This window comes from Leucoraja erinacea, chromosome 38, assembly GCF_028641065.1.
Source record: "Leucoraja erinacea ecotype New England chromosome 38, Leri_hhj_1, whole genome shotgun sequence".
Classification (NCBI taxonomy): Eukaryota; Metazoa; Chordata; class Chondrichthyes; order Rajiformes; family Rajidae; genus Leucoraja; species Leucoraja erinaceus.
In genome coordinates, this window is record NC_073414.1 from 6925156 (window position 1) to 6944868 (window position 19713).

The window sequence follows — 19713 nt, forward strand, 5'->3', positions numbered from 1 at the left end:
TTAATACATCACAATTTTTATTTGCTCAATGTGTTTATAAATAGGTATTTTTTTTTAAAAATCCCATCGTGCGGCAGGCAGAGAGCACAGTAGATATGTCCATTAGCTTGTGTTTCCCTGCACATTGGTAATCTGGGGCGGAGGTGATCAGTTAAACCTGTGGATGATTATATGGGCAGTCCAGCAGAAAAGGTTCACCAAGGATGGATGAAATCCACATTCCAAGCCCATCCTTTGAGAAGACAAGAGTTCCCTGTATTCCCGACTTCCTCCGATTTCCTTGCTTCATGAGGAATGGGTTAGCCACACCCTCACTTGGCATAGGGTGCCTGGTGCAGTGAAGAGAATGGGGTTGAGAGGGAGAGATAGATCAGCCATGATTGAATGGCGGAATGGGCTGAGCGGCCTATTTCTGCTCCCATCACTTATGATCCCACGACTGTCACCCAGGGGAAAGCACATGCACACATAAACACAAAGATGAACGCACACACAAACGCACGCACACATACACACAAACCGCGCACAGACATAAGTACCCCATCTCGCTCAGTGAGATAGCCCACCCACCCTGGCCCTGGGAAGGCAGCCGGCCTGTGTCACCCGCCTGGGGTGATGGGCTCTCCGACCCACTGCCCCACCCCCACCGCGGTGGGAGATCAACGAGCCCCAGGGAACGCAGGGGGTTTTCTTCGCAAGCGTCCTATCTGATCAAGTGATAGGTGAGCCAGTACATGAAGAAAGGCTGCACTGCAGCGATGGCCATGGTCAGGTACATCCGCAGCTGGTTCCTGGTGCCCCGGACCAGAACACCCTCGGCCGCAGCCTCCGACAGAATCTTCAGCCTCAAAGTCCGGATCTGAAAGATATTTCGAAAGAAAATTAAGGGATTGTGAAGATGAAGTAAACAGTCTGGGAGAAGCTGGTCAGCTGTGTTATTGGTGTTTAACTTAATTCATATCAAACGGTAGTAGGACCTTAGAAACACTAAGTGAGAGGTGACGTTTTCCGCACAGAGGAGATGGTGGGTGTATGGAATGAGTGCCAGATGAGGTAGTTCAGGCAGGTACTATAACAGCATTTATAAGATACTTGGAAAGGTACATGGATAGTAAAGATTTAGAAGGATATGGGCCTAACGCAGGCAAATGGGACTAGCTTAGATGGGGCATCTTGGCCAGCATGCGCAAGTTGGGCCGATCGGCCTGTTTCCATGCCATAAGGCTCCGAGTCTCTAATGGCACAGTGGCAGAGCTGCTGTCTCTCTCCGCCAGAGACGCAGGCTCTAGGTTGACCTCAGATGCTGCCTGTGTGGAGTTTGCATGTTCCCTCAGCTACTGTGCCTCTGGGTTTCCTCCCACATCTCAAAGACGCGCGGGTTTTTTCGGTTATTTGGCCTGTGTAAAAATTACCACTGGCGTGTCAGGAGTGGGATAACATGGAACTAGTGTGAACGAGTAATCGATAGTCAGTGTGGACTCGATGCTGTCTCCATCAACTTAGCCCAGGATGGGAGGCGAGTTCATGGATGGCAGACAAGGCAATAACTGGAACAACCTCATGACCGTGATGGTGGAATGTCCTTCAGGGGCAATGACAGGTACAAAGGGAACTGGGAGAGAGAGCAGCACCTGGCACAGGTAGATGCTGCTTCACCCTTTGGGGACCAATATTCAATCTTGACCTCCTGTGCTGTCTGTGGGGAGTTTGTGTATCTCCCCTGTGACCATGTGGGTTCCCCCCAGGTGCTCCAGGACACACCAAAGCACGTGCACGTTGGTAGATTGAATGGCTGCTGTAAATGACTGGTGGACCTTGGGACAATGCAATGTGATTACTATAGGATTGGTGATAATTGGTGTCTGATAGCCCAGGGGCCTGACCCTATGTGATGTGACTATCCCAGCACTTGAGCCTGGAGCCATACCCAAGGGAGAGTCAGTGCTCCAAGAACCGTCCTGCAGAGAAGCCAAAGATGGAAGCAGGAGAGTTGATATTCCTGGAACTTTACTCTAAAGAGTCATCAACCTAGGAGCAGCACAGTGGCCCAGCAGTAGAGTTGCTGCCTTACAGCGCCAGAGACCCGGGTTCTATCCTGACTGCAGACGCTGTCGATACGGAGTTTGTACGTTCTCCCCGAGACTCTGTGGCTTTTCTCCAGGTGCTCTGGCTTCCTTCCACATTCCAAAGATGTGCAGTTTTGGAGGTTAATTGGCTGATGTAAATTGTCCTTATGCCCCTGTCCCACTTGGGAAACCTGAACGGAAACCTCTGGAGACTTTGCGCCCCACCCAAGGTTTCCGTGCAGTTCTCAGAGGTTGCAGGGAGTGGAAGCAGGTAGGAAGACTGACAAAAACCTCCAGAAACCTTGGGTGGGGCGCAAAGTCTCCAGAGGTTTCCGTTCAGGTTTCCTAAGTGGGACAGGGGCATAAGTGTGTACAATGGAACCAGTGCACGGGGTGATCGCTGGTCGGCGCGGACTTGGTGGGCTGAAGGGCCCGTTTCCACTCTGTATCTCCAAACACTCTACCAGGGAACAGTCAGAATCCTGATTTGCAAGAAAGAGATGGAGGGAAAAGATTTTTATTCCCTTAATGGGATAAATATTTTTGTGGAGTTTTTGAAGCCAAAGGAGAAATGAAGTGAAGTACACCCACCATGAACACCACAACTGAGATGCAGCACCAGGCCAAAGCAATGTAGTATCCCATTCTTCCAAATATTAACCCAGCTATGATTCCAATGATCATCCTGTGTGGGAGAAAGCAGAGTAGAGATGAGGCGGCTGCAACATTGCAATATTATCAATGTCCACCCTCCCACTTCAATGGTAGTCTATTCCCATAAGTTTTAAGCGCAGAATTAGGCCATCCGGCCCATCAAGTCTACTCCGCCATCCAATCCTGGCCGATCCATCCTTCCCTCTCAACCCCATTCTCCTGCCTTCTCCCCATAACTCTATCACCCAAACACATCTAGAATCTGTCAATTTCCACCTTGAAAATATCCACTGACTTGGCCTCCACAGCCGTCAGTGGCAAAGTATACCACATATTCACCACCTTCTAAAGGAATTCCATCTCATCTCCTTTCGAAAGATACGTCCTTTTATTCTGAGGCTGAGGCCTCTGGTCCGAGACTCTCCCACTAGTGGAAACATCCTCTCCAAATTCACTCTATCCAGGCCTTTCACTATTTAGCAAGTTTCAATGAGGCCCCACTCATCCCGCTAAACTGCAGCGAGTACGGGTCCAGTCCAAATGCTCATCATATGTTAACCCGCTCATTCCTGGGATCATTCTCGTAACGAGTCACATGTACCCAAGTCATTGATGCCCTTCACAGTGCCTTATCCAATACCCACTCAGTGCCAGGACATGCTTGCAAACTGACCCAGCCTCAGCCCAAAGACTTGCCCTGTCCGCCCACCCCCAATGCTCACACACCTACCCAACGTATTTGTACCCTGCAAAGGCGACAAGGTCGATGGTGGTGAGGTCCGTGTTCACCGTGACCAGGTACAGACTGAGCAAGACGGCGAACACCTCGATGACCAGCCAGATCATCGCGGTGCTGGCCAACATGCCCAGCATCTCTGGGGAGAACCTGTGGGAAGAGACAGAGCAAGCTTAGTTCAATCTCGGCGAGAAGGAAAAAAACGTTGTGGGCTCGACACATCTTGCAGTGACACAATGCAGAGCCATCCCACCCACAGCACAAGGGGGCTAACTCCCAACTGGAATGGAAAACCATTCCATAATTTACCCATGTATTCCCAGCAACCAGCTGGAATTTAGTTTAGCTTAGAAATACAGCATGGAAACAGGCCCTTCGGCCCACCGAGTCCATGCCGACCAGCAATCCCCGTACCGCTTAGCACTATCCTACACACTACAGACAATTTAAACCTGGTTATTAACAGCGAGTCAGACAGCATATCTGGAGCGCATTGATAGGTGACATCTGACGAAGGATAGATGAAGGAGTATCTGAAGATTGGTCTCAACCTAAAGCACCACTGATTCATGTTCTCCCGGATATCCAATGTTCACAGTGTGGTAGAGGAGAATCAGACCGTACCCTAGCCTATGGAAGGATCGTCCAGAAGGCTGATAAGTCAAGTCGCTTTTATTTCTATAGCACATATAAAAACAACTCTGGTTGACCAAAGTGCTTTACATCAGTGCAGGAACTAACATGCTACATACAGTGGTACATAGATCTAACAATACATACATAAATACACACATACAGCACTCCCTCAGAGGACCTCAAGAAACGCTTGTGAGTAGAAATAAGTTTTAAGACTAGACTTAAAGGAGTTGATGGAGGGGGCAGTTCTGATGGGAAGAGGATGCAGTTCCACAGTCTAGGAGCTGCAACAGCAAAAGCACGCGGTCGCCCCAGAGCTTATACCTGGATCGCGGGATGTTCAGTAGTCGGCCGATCTGAGGGACCTGGAGGTGGAATGGTGTTTTAACACGTTTTTGATGTAGGCGGGGGCAAGCCCGTTAAGAATACAGCTAGAAATGTGTGTCCACAGCTGGCAAGACAACACACTAACCAAAGACTAATATTTCCTGGTGCACATGTCCTTTAAGCATACCACTGATTACTGAGTACTCCAACTGCAGACATACCACGTAAACATGCTCAACTGTTGGATCAGAGTTTGGGAGACACGACTGTCAGTGATAAAAAGGGGTTTACCTGCTCTGTATCCCAAGAGCAAATCCAGCCACCAGTAAATATGTGATGAATGCCATTGCTGGAGAAGGAAGGAGAAAGAGATACAGAACCATGAATGGTATCAATTCACAACAACATGCCATGATAATTCAACATGTTCACATGGAACAACTTGTACCTCTATGGTATTTTAGTTTAGTTTAGAGATACAGCGCGGAAACAGGCCACCCGTCCCACCGACCCCTGCACATTAACACTATCCTAAACACACTGGAGACAATTCATACTTATACCAAGCCAATTAACCTAAAAAAAACATGTACTCTCTGCAGTGTGGGAGGAAACCGGAGATCTTGGAGAAAACCCACGCAGGTCACTGGGAGAACGTACAAACTCCGTACAGACAAGCTCCCGTAGTCGGGATTGAACCCGGGTCACTAGCACGGTAAAGCTACGCCATATCGCCGACTGACTAATGTTGACTATAGTGAAGACCCTGTGAGAATCCATAGACCTGGTTACAACTATGAGCACTACCGAGTTCAGACACTCACCTGGAATATACAAGTCAGGAGCATTTATTTCCACTCGAGGGGCCACTGGAGTGTCTTGTTGGTACTGTACCTCCCAATTCTGTCAACAGAAAAGGTGAAAAGCATCCATTCTTTTTCCAAGACTGACCCTTGTTCTACATTTCCATGTCACTGTGGAACACCATCACCCTGTGCTCAACCATCAAGACGTACAGCATGGAAAAAGGCCCTTCGGCCCCAAACCCATGCTGACCAAACTGTTCCATCTACACTAGTCCCACCTGCCCAAATTTGGCCCATATCCCTCAAAACCTTTTCCATCAATGCACCCATACAAATGTATTTTAAATGCTGTTATAGTAACTGCCCCAACTACCTCCTCTGGCAGCTCGTTCCTTGCGCCCACCACCTTCTGTGTGAAAAAGTTGCCCCTCGGGTTCCTATTAAATTGTTTCTCTCTCCCTTAAACCCAAGTCCTCTGGTTCTTGATTCCCCTACTTTGGATAACAGAGTCTGTGGATCAACTCTATCTATTTCCCTCATGAGCTTTAGACTTTACAACTACAGCGAGGAATAGGCTGCACCTATTTTCTATGTTTCTAAAAGCAGAGAAGGACCTCACTCCTTACCTGGTGCATGTAGGGAAAGACAAGGAGACCCAACTTCTTTCCAACATAAATCGTGTCCACGGCAAAATAATACTTCAATCTGCTGACTGGAATAAAACGATCGATCTGCAGGCAGCAAGAGGCACATTGCATCAGTAACTGAAAATTGAGCAAGTTTCAGAGGATGATGCTGCTTCTGGAAGGCTACTATGCCCTATAGTCACGGAAATAGACCCTTCAGCCCATCTCGTTCATGTCAACCAAGATGTCTTCCTGAGCTAGTTCCATCTCCTGCATTTGGCCCAGATCCCTCGAAGCTTTTGAAGCTATTTCTTGACCAATATCCCATGGCTGAAAGTTCCTGGGTCAGGCACACTCCTCTTCCTGCCGAGTTGGAGAATCTGTGGAATTCTCATGAATGTTAGAGAAATATTTAAAGTGGGGGCAGATACATTTTTGAAAGATTCGAGGATTGAGAAATGTGGGAGCTGGTACGGAGGCGGAGCTGTGGTAGATTAGCCTTCATTAAAATGGATGGTGGAGGCAGGCCTGAGGGGCCGAGTGGCCAAGTCCTATTTTCTTGTATTTTATTTAAAAGACATTTGGACAGATACATGGATGTGGACGGCTCGATTGTAATCATGTATTGTCTTTCCGCTGGCTGCTTAGCACGTAACAAAAGCCTTTCACTTACATCTCGGTACACGTGACAATAAACTAACCAGGCACAGTTTAGAGGGATATTGGTCAATGCAGGTAGAGACGAAAAACTAGATGGGGCATCTTGGTCTGAGGGGCCGGTTTCCATGCTGTAACAGAAATCCCAACCCTTATGCAGTGCAGATTAGCAGGGTGCTAACGGATTTTGGCTTAGAAATGGTCACTCCCTCACCCAAGGAATTGCCATGGTTGCGGCTTTTTATTCCACAGTCAGAGTGTTGCATTGCCCCACTGATGCACAGTATCAAGCAGTGATCCTGTGCCACAACCACTGTCATTGGAATTGAGACCATACTTTCAGCCAGAGCAGATGCTCAGATTAGTTTAGAGATACAGCACGGAAACCGGCCCTTCGACCCACCGAGTCTGCACCGACCTAACGATCAGCTTTCCCCGCACATTACACACACACACGGGACAATTTACAATTTTACCAAAGCCAATTAACCTACAAACCTGTTCATTCTTAGAGCATGGGAGGAAACTGCAGCACCCCGAGAAAACCCATGCAGGTCACAGGGAGAACGTACGAACTCCATACTGACTGCTCTCATTGTCAGGACTGAACCTCTGTCTCTGGCGCTGTAAGGCAGCAACTCTACTGCTGCGCCACTTTGCCGCCCCAACTGTGTGCTGAACATCCTTGGTTCAGATGGCAAAGTGGAAGATGCCATGTGCAGTGAGAATTCTGATCTGTCTTCGCTCACAGTCACAAAGCCCCTTACATTTTTATCCACGATGTTCTTCCCTTGACTTGCTAAGCTGCTCCCGTAAGCCATCGCTAGGTTAGACATCATGGGGTCGCTGAGGATGCCGGGTCTTGCGAGGCCAAAGCCCGCCGTGGGTCCCTCGTACACTGGTTCAAACGGCTGAGCATCCATGTTTCCGCTGGTGTCTTCAAAGAGGTGGTTGGGATGCCCTGGGACCCTTGTCCTCACCTTGGCAGCTGCAATGAAGAGTGGGGGAGTCAGCTGGCCTGTGTTACAAACAGAACAAATCCAGCTCCTCAGTGCCGCCTGCTCAAAGTCACCAGAATCGCTACCCGTCCTACAACTCAGTTCACGGCAAAATAACCAACAAGGGGACATGTTTGACAAAGTCAGCACAGGGTGAGATTGGACATGGAACAAAATTTAAATTCCAAAGTATGTTGCACAAAAACATGGGATGAAAATGTAAATGGGGGTGATCGCCAAGTTTGAATATGACAGAAAAGGTGCCAAAGGTGCAGTCGGTGCGGGAGGTCATCGAAGGATTCAGTAGGATTATGGACGAGATGGAAATATGGGGAAACGACAGATGGAAATTAATCTGGACAAGTGTGAGGTGATGCATTTTGCAAGGTTAAATGCAAGAGGAAAGAGTGCAGTGAATGCCAAAGCCTTTGGGAGCATTCATGTACAAAATTACTTTGGGGTGCTAGTCCATAACTCCCTAGAAAAGCAGCATCGCTTTACAGGCAACCAGTCACAGAATGAAGTTGACACTCTGGCCACTGAGCTTGACAGGAATCTATGATTTCCAGACAGAATTGACACAAGATTTTCGTCCCTTCAGCTTCATCATTGTGCTGCCCGTTGATCTACATTCTGCAACCTTGGACAACTTTCTTCACTGTCCACTGTCCCACTACTTTTGGTGTCATCCACAAACTTGTTCAACATTCCACCTCTCTATCCCTCCCCCACCCAAGTCGCACGAGCTTCTCATTTTCATCCCACAAACAGCTTACCATTCTCATCCAAATCTTTAGCACAGATGACACTGCTCACCGATCCCTGCTGACACCACTGGTCATAGGCCTCCAATATGAAACACAAACCTCTACTACCACCAAGCCAATTTTGTATCCAACTGGCTAGCTTACAATGTATCAGTACTATGGAGCCATTAAAGGAAAGATTTGCAGGAAATACATTTAAAAAAAGGCTCAATATACAATCTACAACATTGTATGTTGAGTGGTATTAATAAAATTGTCAGGAAAATTGGATAGTAATGCAGCTACAATCAGTGTGGAATACTGAGAGGGAAACTTGATTCAAAACATAGTCTGTCAGCTTAGTCTTTAGAATGAGAATTGACATCTCAAATCCTAGAATTAAAACCCACAATCTCAAATCACGTGTGGTAAGTGGACTATCCTTACAACGTCAGTCTTGGGTTCGATACTGACTACGGGTGCTACTTGTACAGCGTTTGTACAGTCTACCTGTGACCGTGTTATCTCGGTGTGCTCCAGTTTCCTCCCAAAATCCAAATTTGTACAGGTTTGTAGGCTATTTGGCTTTTGTAAATTGTCCCTAGTGTGTAGGATAGTACTAGTGTATGTGTCAGCTTGGACATGGTGGGCTGAAGGGCCAGTTTCCACCCGAAACTAAAGAAAAAAATTAGTTCCCTAAAAATTGAGGAACAGTGGTTATCTCAGTCAAATCTCCAACCCCACTCAAACCATTCAATTTTGCTTCAAAATGCAGAATCTTCAGAGTAACATATTACTCTATTTGGTGTATCCTTACCTTCCCAGAGTCAGAGGGATATCAGAGAAGTGAATGAGTGCTATTTTCCCCAAAGCCACCAGACACAATTCTCCTCACACTCGCATTTTAAACTATCTCCATCCCGCAGACCTCTGCACCACACCGCTGCCGCACTCATCTATCCCGTGCACCCACACCCACTGACCCTGCCCATCACACCCACACATTCTCAACCCTTTCCCCAGGATCCTGATTTCCCCTCGCTCTACCCCATGGGGCCATAGAGCCTCTCTCCCTGTCCCCCACCCACTCAATCGCCCTACCCAAATCTCGAGCCTCCACACCCTTCCACGCTCCAACCTTTACGCCCCCAAACATTACCGCTCAAGGTGCCTTGTGCCTACACCTTCCACACAGGACCCTGGCACCACCCTCGACACTCCCCGCAGGGACTTGTTCATCAGTCACTGAAAGTAAGCATGCAGGTACAGCAGGCAGTGAAGAAAGTTGATGGCATGTTGGCCTTCATAACATTTAGAACAGAGATGAGGAAAAACATTTTCACCCAGAGAGTTGTGAATCTGTGGAATTCTCTCCCTCAGGGCGGTGGGGGCCAATTCTCTGGATGTTTTCACGAGAGTGTTAGATAGGGCTCTTAAAGATAGCGGAGTCAGGGGATATGGGGAGAAGACAGGAACAGGATATTAATTGTGGATGAGCAGCCATAATCACATTGAATGGCGGTGCTGGCCGAATGGCCTACTCCTGCACCTATTGTCTATTGAGTGAGTGAGTGAATGAGGCTACAAGCCGTGCTGAGTGAGTGTGTTAGTATTGTCTATTGACTCTGGCACTTCCCAGGACCCAGACATTCTCCCCGGGTCCCTTGGCACTCACTCTGGACTCGAATACCCCTGACCCTTTGCTCCGGCCCCTGTGATCCACTGACACAGAGAGTGGTGAATCTCTGGAATTCTCTGCCTCAGAGGGTAGTTGAGGCCACAGTTCATTGGCTATATTTAAGAGGGAGTTAGATGTGGCCCTTGTGGCTAAGGGGATCAGGGAGTATGGAGAGAAGGCAGGGATGGGATACTGAGTTGGATGATCAGCCATGATCATATTGAATGGCTGTGCAGGCTCGAAGGGCCGAATGGCCTACTCCTGCACCTGATTTCTATGATTCTATGTTTCTATGACCCTCCATCCCGTCACCCATTGATCTTCCCCCAACCCCTGCTGACCCCAGACCCTGACACCCCCCACCCCGACCTCGACCTCTCGTCTTGGCAGCCTCTGACTCCTCAAACCCCTTCCCCTGAAGCCCCCTGACGCTAGTCCCTCCTGTCTGCCCCCTGAACTCTCCCCCCTCCCCCCTCCTTTGCTCCCTGTCAACCCGGCCCCATTTCCCGCCTCCCCCCCCGGCGGAAAACCACCACATATTTCGTTAACCTTCCTGACCGTGACCGTGGCCAACAATTAATAAAGCGGGCCACATACGTAACTTACGGTGCCTGAAGCCGGCGGGGCCGCTGTTGCTGCCGCTGTGGTCCATGGCGGCGCCGAGCTCCCTCCCCAACCGCCGGGGGCAGCAGAGCGCATGCGCGGACGCCGGCCACACGCCTGCGCACACCGTCCCCCGCACCCACCCACCCAATGACTGACATCCCACCCAGCCAATCAACAAACGAGACCCACAGCGCGGTGACATCACCCGCCCCACGATTGGTCAGTGTCACCCGGCGAGTGGGCGGGTCTAATCGCACGTCCCTTTTGTTTTCTGCCGACACTAATTCTTGAGGCAATTAAAGTCACAATCTTTGATTAAAGTCTGGTGTTGGATGACGAGCTCGATGGGCACCTGAGCAGGCAGCATAGGTCAGAGAGAGTGCACCTAGTTTAGGTTTTAAACTTCCACAGCACTCATTTGAGGAAGGACATCGTTGTGATTGAGGCAGTGCAGCGTAGGTTCACGAGATTGATCCCTGGGATGGCAGGACTGTCATATGAGGAAAGATTGAAAAGACTAGGCTTGTATTCACTGGAGTTTAGAAGGATGAGTGGAAGGGGGGGGGTCTTATAGAAACATATAACATTATGAAAGTACTGGACAAGCTAGATGCAGTAAAAATGTTCCCAATGTTGGGCGAGTACAGAACCAGGGGCCACAGTCTTAGAATAAAGGGGAGGCAATTTAATACTGAGGTGAGAAAAAACGTTTTCACCCAGAGAGTTGTGAATTTGTGGAATTCCCTGCCACAGAGGGCAGTGGAGGCCAAATCATTGGATGGATTTAAGGAGAGAGTTAGATAGAGCTCTTGGGTATAGAGGAATCAAGGGATATGGGGAGAAGGCAGGCACGGGTTATTGATTGGGGACGATCAGCCATGATCGTAATGAATGGCGGTGCTGGCTCGAAGGGCCGAATGGCCTCCTCCTGCACCTATTTTCTATGTTTCTAACACATTTAAAATAGGGAAGCAGCAAATAATTTCAGTTCTAGTTCTAGAAAATACAGCACAGAAACATGCTCTTCAGCCACCGACCCCATGCTGACCATCGATCACACATTCACAGTAGTTCTGTTATATGTGTAATAATATGTGTTTCTTGGTGTGAGAAATGGCAAGAGGAATCTCATATTCAACACATCTGTATCAAGAAACAATGGAGAATTTTGGAATCGTGCTTTTATAAACTAAACATTTTAATTCAAAATTTTACCGCACAAGCCAAATTTGCACATATTAATAATAACAGTGCATTTTCCACCTCTCACCTCAGACCTCCAGTAATTCCCCTCCTGATACAAAGGTAATGGAATGGGTGCGAAAATCCTCAATGGGAGAAGGAATAACATTTAGAAACAACGAACTACAGATGCTGGATTACCAACGAAAGACAAAGTGCTGGAGTAACTCAGCGGGTCAGGCAGCATCCCTGGTGAACATTGATAGGTGACCTTTCGGTTCGGTACCCTTCTGCAGATGAGTTACTCCAACAGTTTTTCTGTATATCAGCATCTGCACTTCCTTGTTTCTCCATCCCAATTTCAATGCTCAATATGTAACTGCATAAGCTGGTTGAAAACCAAACATAGACACAAAATGCTGGGGCAACTTAGCGGGTCAGGTCTGAAAAAGGGTTCCGACACAAAATGTGTTGGAGTAACTCATCTGAAGAAGGGTACTGAGAAAAATGAGAAAGGTTGAATAAGTTAGTTCTTTATTCTCTGGAGCGCAGAAGGTTAAGGGGGGACTTGATAGAGGTATTTAAAATGATGAGAGGGATAGACAGAGTGATGTGGACAAGCTTTTCCCTTTGAGAATAGGGAAGATTCAAACAAGAGGACATGACTTCAGAATTAAGGGACAGACGTTTAGGGGTAACATGAGGGGGAACTTCTTTACTCAGAGTGGTAGCGGTGTGGAATGAGCTTCCAGTGGAAGTGGTGGAGGCAGGTTCGTTGGTATCATTTAAAAATAAATTGGATAGGCATATGGATGAGATGGGAATGGAGGGTTATGGTATGAATGCAGGCAGGTGGGACTAAGGGAAAATAATTGTTCGGCACGGACTTGTAGGGCCGAGATGGCATGTTTCCGTGCTGTAATTGTTATATGGTTATATGGTCACCCATCCAGGTTCTCCAGGGATGCTGCCTGATCTGCTGAGTTACTCCAGCGCTTTGTGCCTTTTCGAGGAATAAAAATCTCATTCCCAGTGTTGTGACTCTAACCCGACCATGGTCAAGCCAGACAGGTAACAGGGTATAACAGCCTTTCTAACAAATAGTCGGAGTGCATTCAAGGTCAAATGTACAAGCAATGATGTCAGTACAGCGCAGTAAGGCTTCCTTCTGAATGCCTAATGGCGTCTGCAAGGCCGTGACTTGGAAGTTGAGGATGTCAATGTCAGAGGCGGTGAATGCTGCGGTGACAATCACCTGCTCATACATTGTAAAGGTCACCGGCTTCTTCGTCATCGTAATCAAACTTTGCAGAAAGCGTTCCCGGAGCAGAGAGCGGGAGCGCTGCTCCTCTGCCAGGCAGACACTGGAGCAGTTGTTCGAAGCTCGAATGGTTGAGGGTGCCAAGGCGTGGTAGCGGGCAGATGTGGGGTCAAAGCCTCGGCTCTGTCCCTCCGGGCCCCGTGGGAGACGCACAACTAACACAGGGGACGTCATTCAGGAGAGGCTGCTTGGAAGCAAACACAAATATCCAAATTAGACCATTGATTCGGATTTTCATGGATGATTTTACAGTCTTTACTTTAGAGATACAGCACAGAAATAAGCCTTTTGGCCCACGGAAAATTGGTATAGACGAGTTGGGCCAAAGGGCCTGGTTCTGTGGCTCTAAAAATAAAGCAAGCACTTGTTTAGGCCTGACATTTTAATATACAACTGTCTGCATTGTTGTTTCTTTTCGCCAGCACATCATTCAATTGCATCCTCCGCACTGTCAGTTTTTGTGCTCATCAAGGCAATACAATTCTGCATGGTGCAATGGAGACACAAAGTGGTGGGACTAGTTTAGTTGGAGCATCCTGGTCAGCATGGACGAGTTGTATCGAACGGCCTGTTTCCGCAAATGCTGGTATCTGGAGCCAAAACATAGATCTGGAGACATCCAGCAAGTCAGGTAGCATCTGTGCCCAATTGCAGAGTCTTGACCATCCCTTTGTTTCCACAAATGCTGCATATCTGCTGAATCTGTTGAGGTGTCCCTCAACACCTCCAAGCTGATCAAAAAGGCACAGCAGCGCCTTTACTTCCTTAGGAGGCTCAAGAAAGCCCACCTGTGTCCCCCCAGATCCTGACCAACTTTTACCGCTGTACCATAGAGAGTATCCTGACCACCTGCTTCACGGTATGGTACAGCAGCTCCACTGCTGCGGACAGGAAAGCACTACAACGGGTGGTGAAAACCGCGCAGCACATCATCGGTGCCCCGTTCCTGCCATGGATGCCCTCCACCGAAAACGGTGTCTGAGACGGGCTGGGAAGATCATCAAAGACCCCTCACACCCCAACCATGGACTGTTTGCCCTCCTCCCATCAGGGAGGCGGTACAGGAGCCTCAGGTCACGTACCAGCAGGATGAGGAAAAGCTTCTATAACAACACAATCACACTGCTGAACTCGGGGTCCCGGCGATAGACTTCTCTGGTCCCTCCGTCCCCCTTTGTTTAATCATTCTGTATTTCCTGATAATTCTGTATCTTCTCTCTTTCTATTTTTTTCTTGCTTTTTCTCTTTATGTACAACTACTACGGACTGACGCAAAACTGCATTTCGTTGTACTGATACTTGTATTTTGTGCGATAACATTAAAGTTGAATTGAATTGAATTCCTCTAGAAGTAAAATTGTGACAGACGGAATGGCAGATACTGGAATTTTGCGGAGAACACAAATGCTGGATTAACTCAGCGGGCAGCATCACAGGTAGAATTCCTCCAGCAGTCTTTTTTTTTTGTCACTGTGCACATCCAACACGAATCCAGCCTCCTAATTTACACATTCGTACACCTCCACGGGCAATATCAATACAATACAATACAATACAATACAATTTAATTGTCATTTGGACCCCTTGAGGTCCAAACGAAATGCCGTTTCTGCAGCCATACATTACAAACAAATAGACCCCAGACACAACACAATTTACATTTTACATAAACATCCATCACATTGCTGTGATGGAAGGCCAAAAAAACTTATCTCTCCACTGCACTCTCCCCCCCCCCCCCCCCCCCGATGTCAGAGTCTATGTCAAAGCCCCGGCTGGCGATGGTCAGCCAATCATTCTCTTCCTCCCATAGTCAATGTGTGCATTTCTCACAAAATTGCCTGAACTAGGATCAGATGCAGGTGAAATAGACAATAGGTGCAGGAGTAGGCCATTCGGCCCTTCGAGCCAGCAATGTGGCTGATCATCCCCAATCAGTACCCCATTCCTGCCTTTTCCCCATATCCCCTGACTCCGCTATCTTTAAGAGCCCTATCCAGCTCTCTCTTGAAAGCATCCAGAGAACCGGCCTCCACTGAGGCAGAGAATTCCACACACTCACAACTCTCTGTGAGAAAAAGTGTTTCCTCGCTGTGAAAGCTGCAGGGAAGCGGAAATACTTTGGAACATGTGGACTCATCCCTCGGCGTGGATAAATAAACAAGGCAACTTGGGTTTAAGCTTCCAGCAAAGTGAAGAATGGTAAAGAGGTAAAATAGGATCTTTGGTAAATAGCAGACAGCTCACCAGCACTGAGCTCATGGGAAAAGTTGGAATCACACAAAGGCTAATTTGCTTCCCCTCTAATCTCCTCCCCGCCCCCACTTCCCCACCCCTTTTTCCCCTCCCTTTTTCCCCAACCTCACCACCTCTCGTTCCACCTCTCCTCTTCCTCTCCCCTTCCTCTCCCCTATCCACCCTCCTTCTCCCTCTCACCTCTTCCCCCTCCCTTCCGCTCATCCTCCTCTCCCTCTCTACCCTCTCCCCTAGGCTTTTCCCGCTCCCCCGCGGCATTATGATGAACAAGTACCTGCCTGTTGCTCTGTCTTGCTCCTTCGACAAAGTTGGAACCAAAGATCCTAGAGGAGCAAGATGGACCACTCCTCCGAAATCCAATGGACTGGCGTGTAGTACGTGACGGAACGTCACGGCCGCCATTTTACAATGCGACACGCGCTTCCGCCATTTTACAATGCGACACGCGCTTCCGCCATTTTACAATGCGACACGCGCTTCCGCCATTTTACAATGCGACACGCGACTTCCCGGTATGCCACCCGCTGTGATCCAAAGCAAAGATTATAGAGCTCCGCTATAATCTTTGATCCAAAGCAAAGATCCTCGAGTATCTTGTAGCGGGAACAGCCCCCTCCTTTGCGTAGTTTCCCTTGCATTGTATTGCTTTAACACACACTGCACAAAATTAAATTTAACGTATACATAGTGTGTGTGAGGCAAGTTAGAGATAATTAAGTTTATTCTCATGGATCAGAAGCAACTTTGATTTAAATAATCACTATTAATTGATTTGTCTTGTAAGATGATATACATAAACCATAAAGGCAATTATATATATAATTATATAGTAACACACATATATATACACATACATATATACACACATACATATATACACATACATACATACGTATACACATACATATGCACACATACAAATACACACATACATATGGATACATTTATATGCATACATACACACATATAAACATATATAAACATACATATATACACACATATACACATACATGCATATATATACATACATGCATATATACACATACATATATATTTATACATATGATTAACATGTCGAGGAACCAACGAGAGAGCAGGCTATTTTAGACTGGGTATTGAGTAATGAGGAAGGGTTAGTTAGCAATCTTGTTGTACGTGCCCCTTGGGCAAGAGTGACCATAATATTGTTGAGTTCTTCATTAGGCAGGCAGTGACTAGTGGGGTACCGCAAGGCTCAGTGCTGGGACCCCTGCTATTTACAATATATATTAATGATCTGGATGAGGGAATTGAAGGCAATATCTCCAAGTTTGCGGATGACACTATATATTAATGATCTGGATGAGGGAATTGAAGGCAATATCTCCAAGTTTGCGGATGACACTAAGCTGGGGGCAGTGTTAGCTGTGAGGAGGATGCTAGGAGACTGCAAGGTGACTTGGATAGGCTGGGTGAGTGGGCAAATGTTTGGCAGATGCAGTATAATGTGGATAAATGTGAGGTTATCCATTTTGGTGGCAAAAACAGGAAAGTAGACTATTATCTAAATGGCAGCCGACTAGGAAAAGGGGAGATGCAGCGAGACCTGGGTGTCATGGTACACCAGTCATTGAAAGTAGGCATGCAGGTGCAGCAGGGGACTGTACCACTGCAGAAGGACCTCTTTCTTTTGCTTTCTTCACTGCCTGTTGTACCTGCATGCTTACTTTCATTGACGAACAAGGACCCTCAGATGTCGTTGTACTTCCCCTTTTCACAACTTGACACCATTTAGATAATAATCTGCCTTCCTGTTTTGCTACCAAAGTAGATAACCTCACATTTAACCACATTAAAATGCATCTGCCATGTATATGCCCACTCACCCACCCTGCATTCTCACAGTATCCTTACAGTTCACACTTCCACCCAGCATTGTGTCATCTGCACATTTGCTAATGTTACTTTGAATCCCTTCACCTAAATCATTGATGTATATTGTAAATAGCTGCGGTCCCAGCACCGAGCCTTGCAGTACCCCACTAGTCACTGCCTGCCATTCTGACAGGGACCTGTTAATCCCTACTCTTTGTTTCTCTCATCTCTCTCACTCTCACTCTCTCTCTCTCTCTATCGCTCTCCACACACATGCGCGCACACAAACACACACACACACATATATACATTTGCATATGTACACAAACATAAAATTAACCAACAAACAATAATAGTGCAAAAAAAACAAAACTGCTGCTCTGAAGTCGATGTAGTTCAGATCTTATTTGGAGGTTGTATTGTTTAATAGCCTGATGGCTGCAGAGAAGCAGAAAATGTTGGAGCTACTCACTTTCAATTGTGGCGAGAGGAACATAGTTCACATCTCAGGTCAACAACTTTTCATGAGAACTGGGAAAAAGTGAGAAATATAAGCTTGTTTTATAGCTTCCAGTTCTGATGAAATGTAATTGAAAACAAAAATAAGTCTCTTAGTTAGAAACCCTGGTTGGAAACAAATAAATTGCAGAATAATTAAATGCTATTCAGTTCTATCTCTACAATGGAGGGCACAATTAAAGCCCTGTCCCACGGTACGAGTTCATTCCAAGAGTTCTCCCGAGTTTGCCCTGATTGGAACTCGGAGATTTACGATACTGGCCACTCGTCAGTACTCGGGGCTCTCGTGGACATTTTTCATCATGTTGAAAAATCTTCACGAGTCTTCCCGTGCTTTCCTGCCGTTAGCGAGTCTTCCCGAGTACCTGCCATTAGCGCTAAGACAAGTCCCCGAGCTCCGACGTACCCGCTACGTTCATTCTCCGTGCTTACCATGAGTTTGATTTTTTTTTAAAGTCGGGAGAGCTCTTGGAATGAATTCGCACCGTGGGACAGGGCTATTAGGTTTCTATATGTGTGGAAGGTAGGAATTGAAAGAAATCGATGTTAGGATTAATGACATAGTGCTTGGAGATTATGGCGATAGAAGCAGGAAATCTCTGAAGTTTGGTGATCTACTTCCAGTGGACTAAAGGAATTTGATGTGATAAATTATTTGGATGCAGGAACAAACTGAAACACCTCCAATAATCTATATTCTATCCTATGGGGAGAAGGCAGGAATGGGATACTGATTGTGGATGATCAACCATGATCACAGTGAATGGTGGTGCAGGCTCAAAGGGCCAAATGACCTGCTCCTGCACCATTCAGGTAATTGTCATATGACATTGTCTATTGTCTATAAAATGGAATTCAGAGAATCAAACAATCCATTGTTGCCAAGAGATGGTCTGTAATGTTCCGTTGCTGTGGTAGCATTAGGTCAGTTAAAGAACCTGATGGGACAATAGCTTTTTTTGAACTGGGAGTGTTGGACATTTACAGTTGTGCGTCTACTGTGATAAGAGTGAGAAGAGCATTGCTTATCACATTTCAGTTATCAGTTGAACAAACTTGGTATTCTTAACATCTTGGTATTCTTAACATTCTTAACATCTTTATATTCTGAGACCTTTCCTGTAAAAGATCTTTCGGGGAAAGTGTTGTGACTATCCGCAGGAACTGCGTGCCTTTTGTATTCGATTCCCCTCGCAGTAGACAATAGCCTTCTTTGTGTCATCAGAAGGCTAAATTCAATCTGGAAATTGTCCTCTTGGGGAAAGACGATCAATATTTTTTAATTTATTGCGACATTTGGATCGATACAGGTATTGTAATTTTCATTTCCACTTAACTTGTGTAGTGCTGATTTACATAAGATGTTCACTCCTGGTTCAAGAGTGTTTTATTGTCAAGCGCGTTTTATTGTCTTATGTCCCAAAACAGGCTATTTTGGCGAGACAGAGATGGTAAGCTTGAATTGTTTTTATTTTAACGAAACAACGAGCCAACGAGAGTGGAACCAAATTTAAAATGTGGCAGTTACTGACAGTTACAGCAAAAAAACTGCCAATAGAACACCCGCGTTCAGTGACTCCTCCCTCCCGCCCGTCAATCACGGGAGACACACACACACACACACACAGGGAGACAGACACAGGGAGACACACACACAGGGAGACACACACACACACAGAGACACACACACACACAGGGAGACACACACACACACACAGGGAGACACACACACACACACACACACAGGGACACACACACACACACACACACACACACACAGTGGCAATTTATGGAGGCCATTTATGGTAATCTAAAAAGCTGCATGTGTTTGGGATGTGGGAGGAAACTGGAACACCCAGAGGAAACCCACACAGTCACTCAAACTCCACAGTACCCAATGTCCGTATCGAACCTAGGTCTCTGGTGCTGTGAGGTAGTAGCTCTACGGGCTGCGCCATTGTGCTGCTAATTTTATGAGTGCAAATTCCATTGTTTTCTTTGTTTTGAGTTTTAGTTACTTTGAGAATAGAGTAGGATTTGCTTTT

General features: G+C 46.8%; 2 protein-coding genes across 5 annotated transcripts; both read right to left on the reverse strand.

Moving 5' to 3' along the window:
* Nucleotides 1-10664, reverse strand: yif1b (Yip1 interacting factor homolog B (S. cerevisiae)). Of its 3 annotated transcripts, none has more exons than XM_055663746.1 (8): nt 10537-10664; nt 7276-7496; nt 5852-5956; nt 5244-5322; nt 4711-4768; nt 3451-3606; nt 2658-2751; nt 1-859 (listed from the first exon to the last, which is right to left on the reverse strand). In XM_055663746.1, the coding sequence occupies exons 1-8, from the start codon at nt 10580-10582 to the stop codon at nt 704-706; spliced, it is 915 nt and encodes a 304-aa protein (XP_055519721.1). In that variant the 5' UTR covers nt 10583-10664; the 3' UTR covers nt 1-703. The 3 variants fall into 3 exon arrangements, with proteins under 3 accessions (XP_055519721.1, XP_055519720.1, XP_055519718.1); XM_055663745.1 differs by having other exon boundaries at nt 10528-10651; XM_055663743.1 differs by having other exon boundaries at nt 7276-7526; nt 10537-10597.
* A 1046-nt stretch (nt 10665-11710) lies between these two features.
* Nucleotides 11711-15720, reverse strand: gemin7 (gem (nuclear organelle) associated protein 7). Of its 2 annotated transcripts, none has more exons than XM_055663747.1 (2): nt 15570-15720; nt 11711-13226 (listed from the first exon to the last, which is right to left on the reverse strand). In XM_055663747.1, the coding sequence occupies exon 2, from the start codon at nt 13211-13213 to the stop codon at nt 12812-12814; it is 402 nt and encodes a 133-aa protein (XP_055519722.1). In that variant the 5' UTR covers nt 13214-13226; nt 15570-15720; the 3' UTR covers nt 11711-12811. The 2 variants fall into 2 exon arrangements, with proteins under 2 accessions (XP_055519722.1, XP_055519723.1); XM_055663748.1 differs by having other exon boundaries at nt 11711-13223; nt 15570-15718.
* Between the last annotated feature and the right edge of the window lie 3993 nt (nt 15721-19713).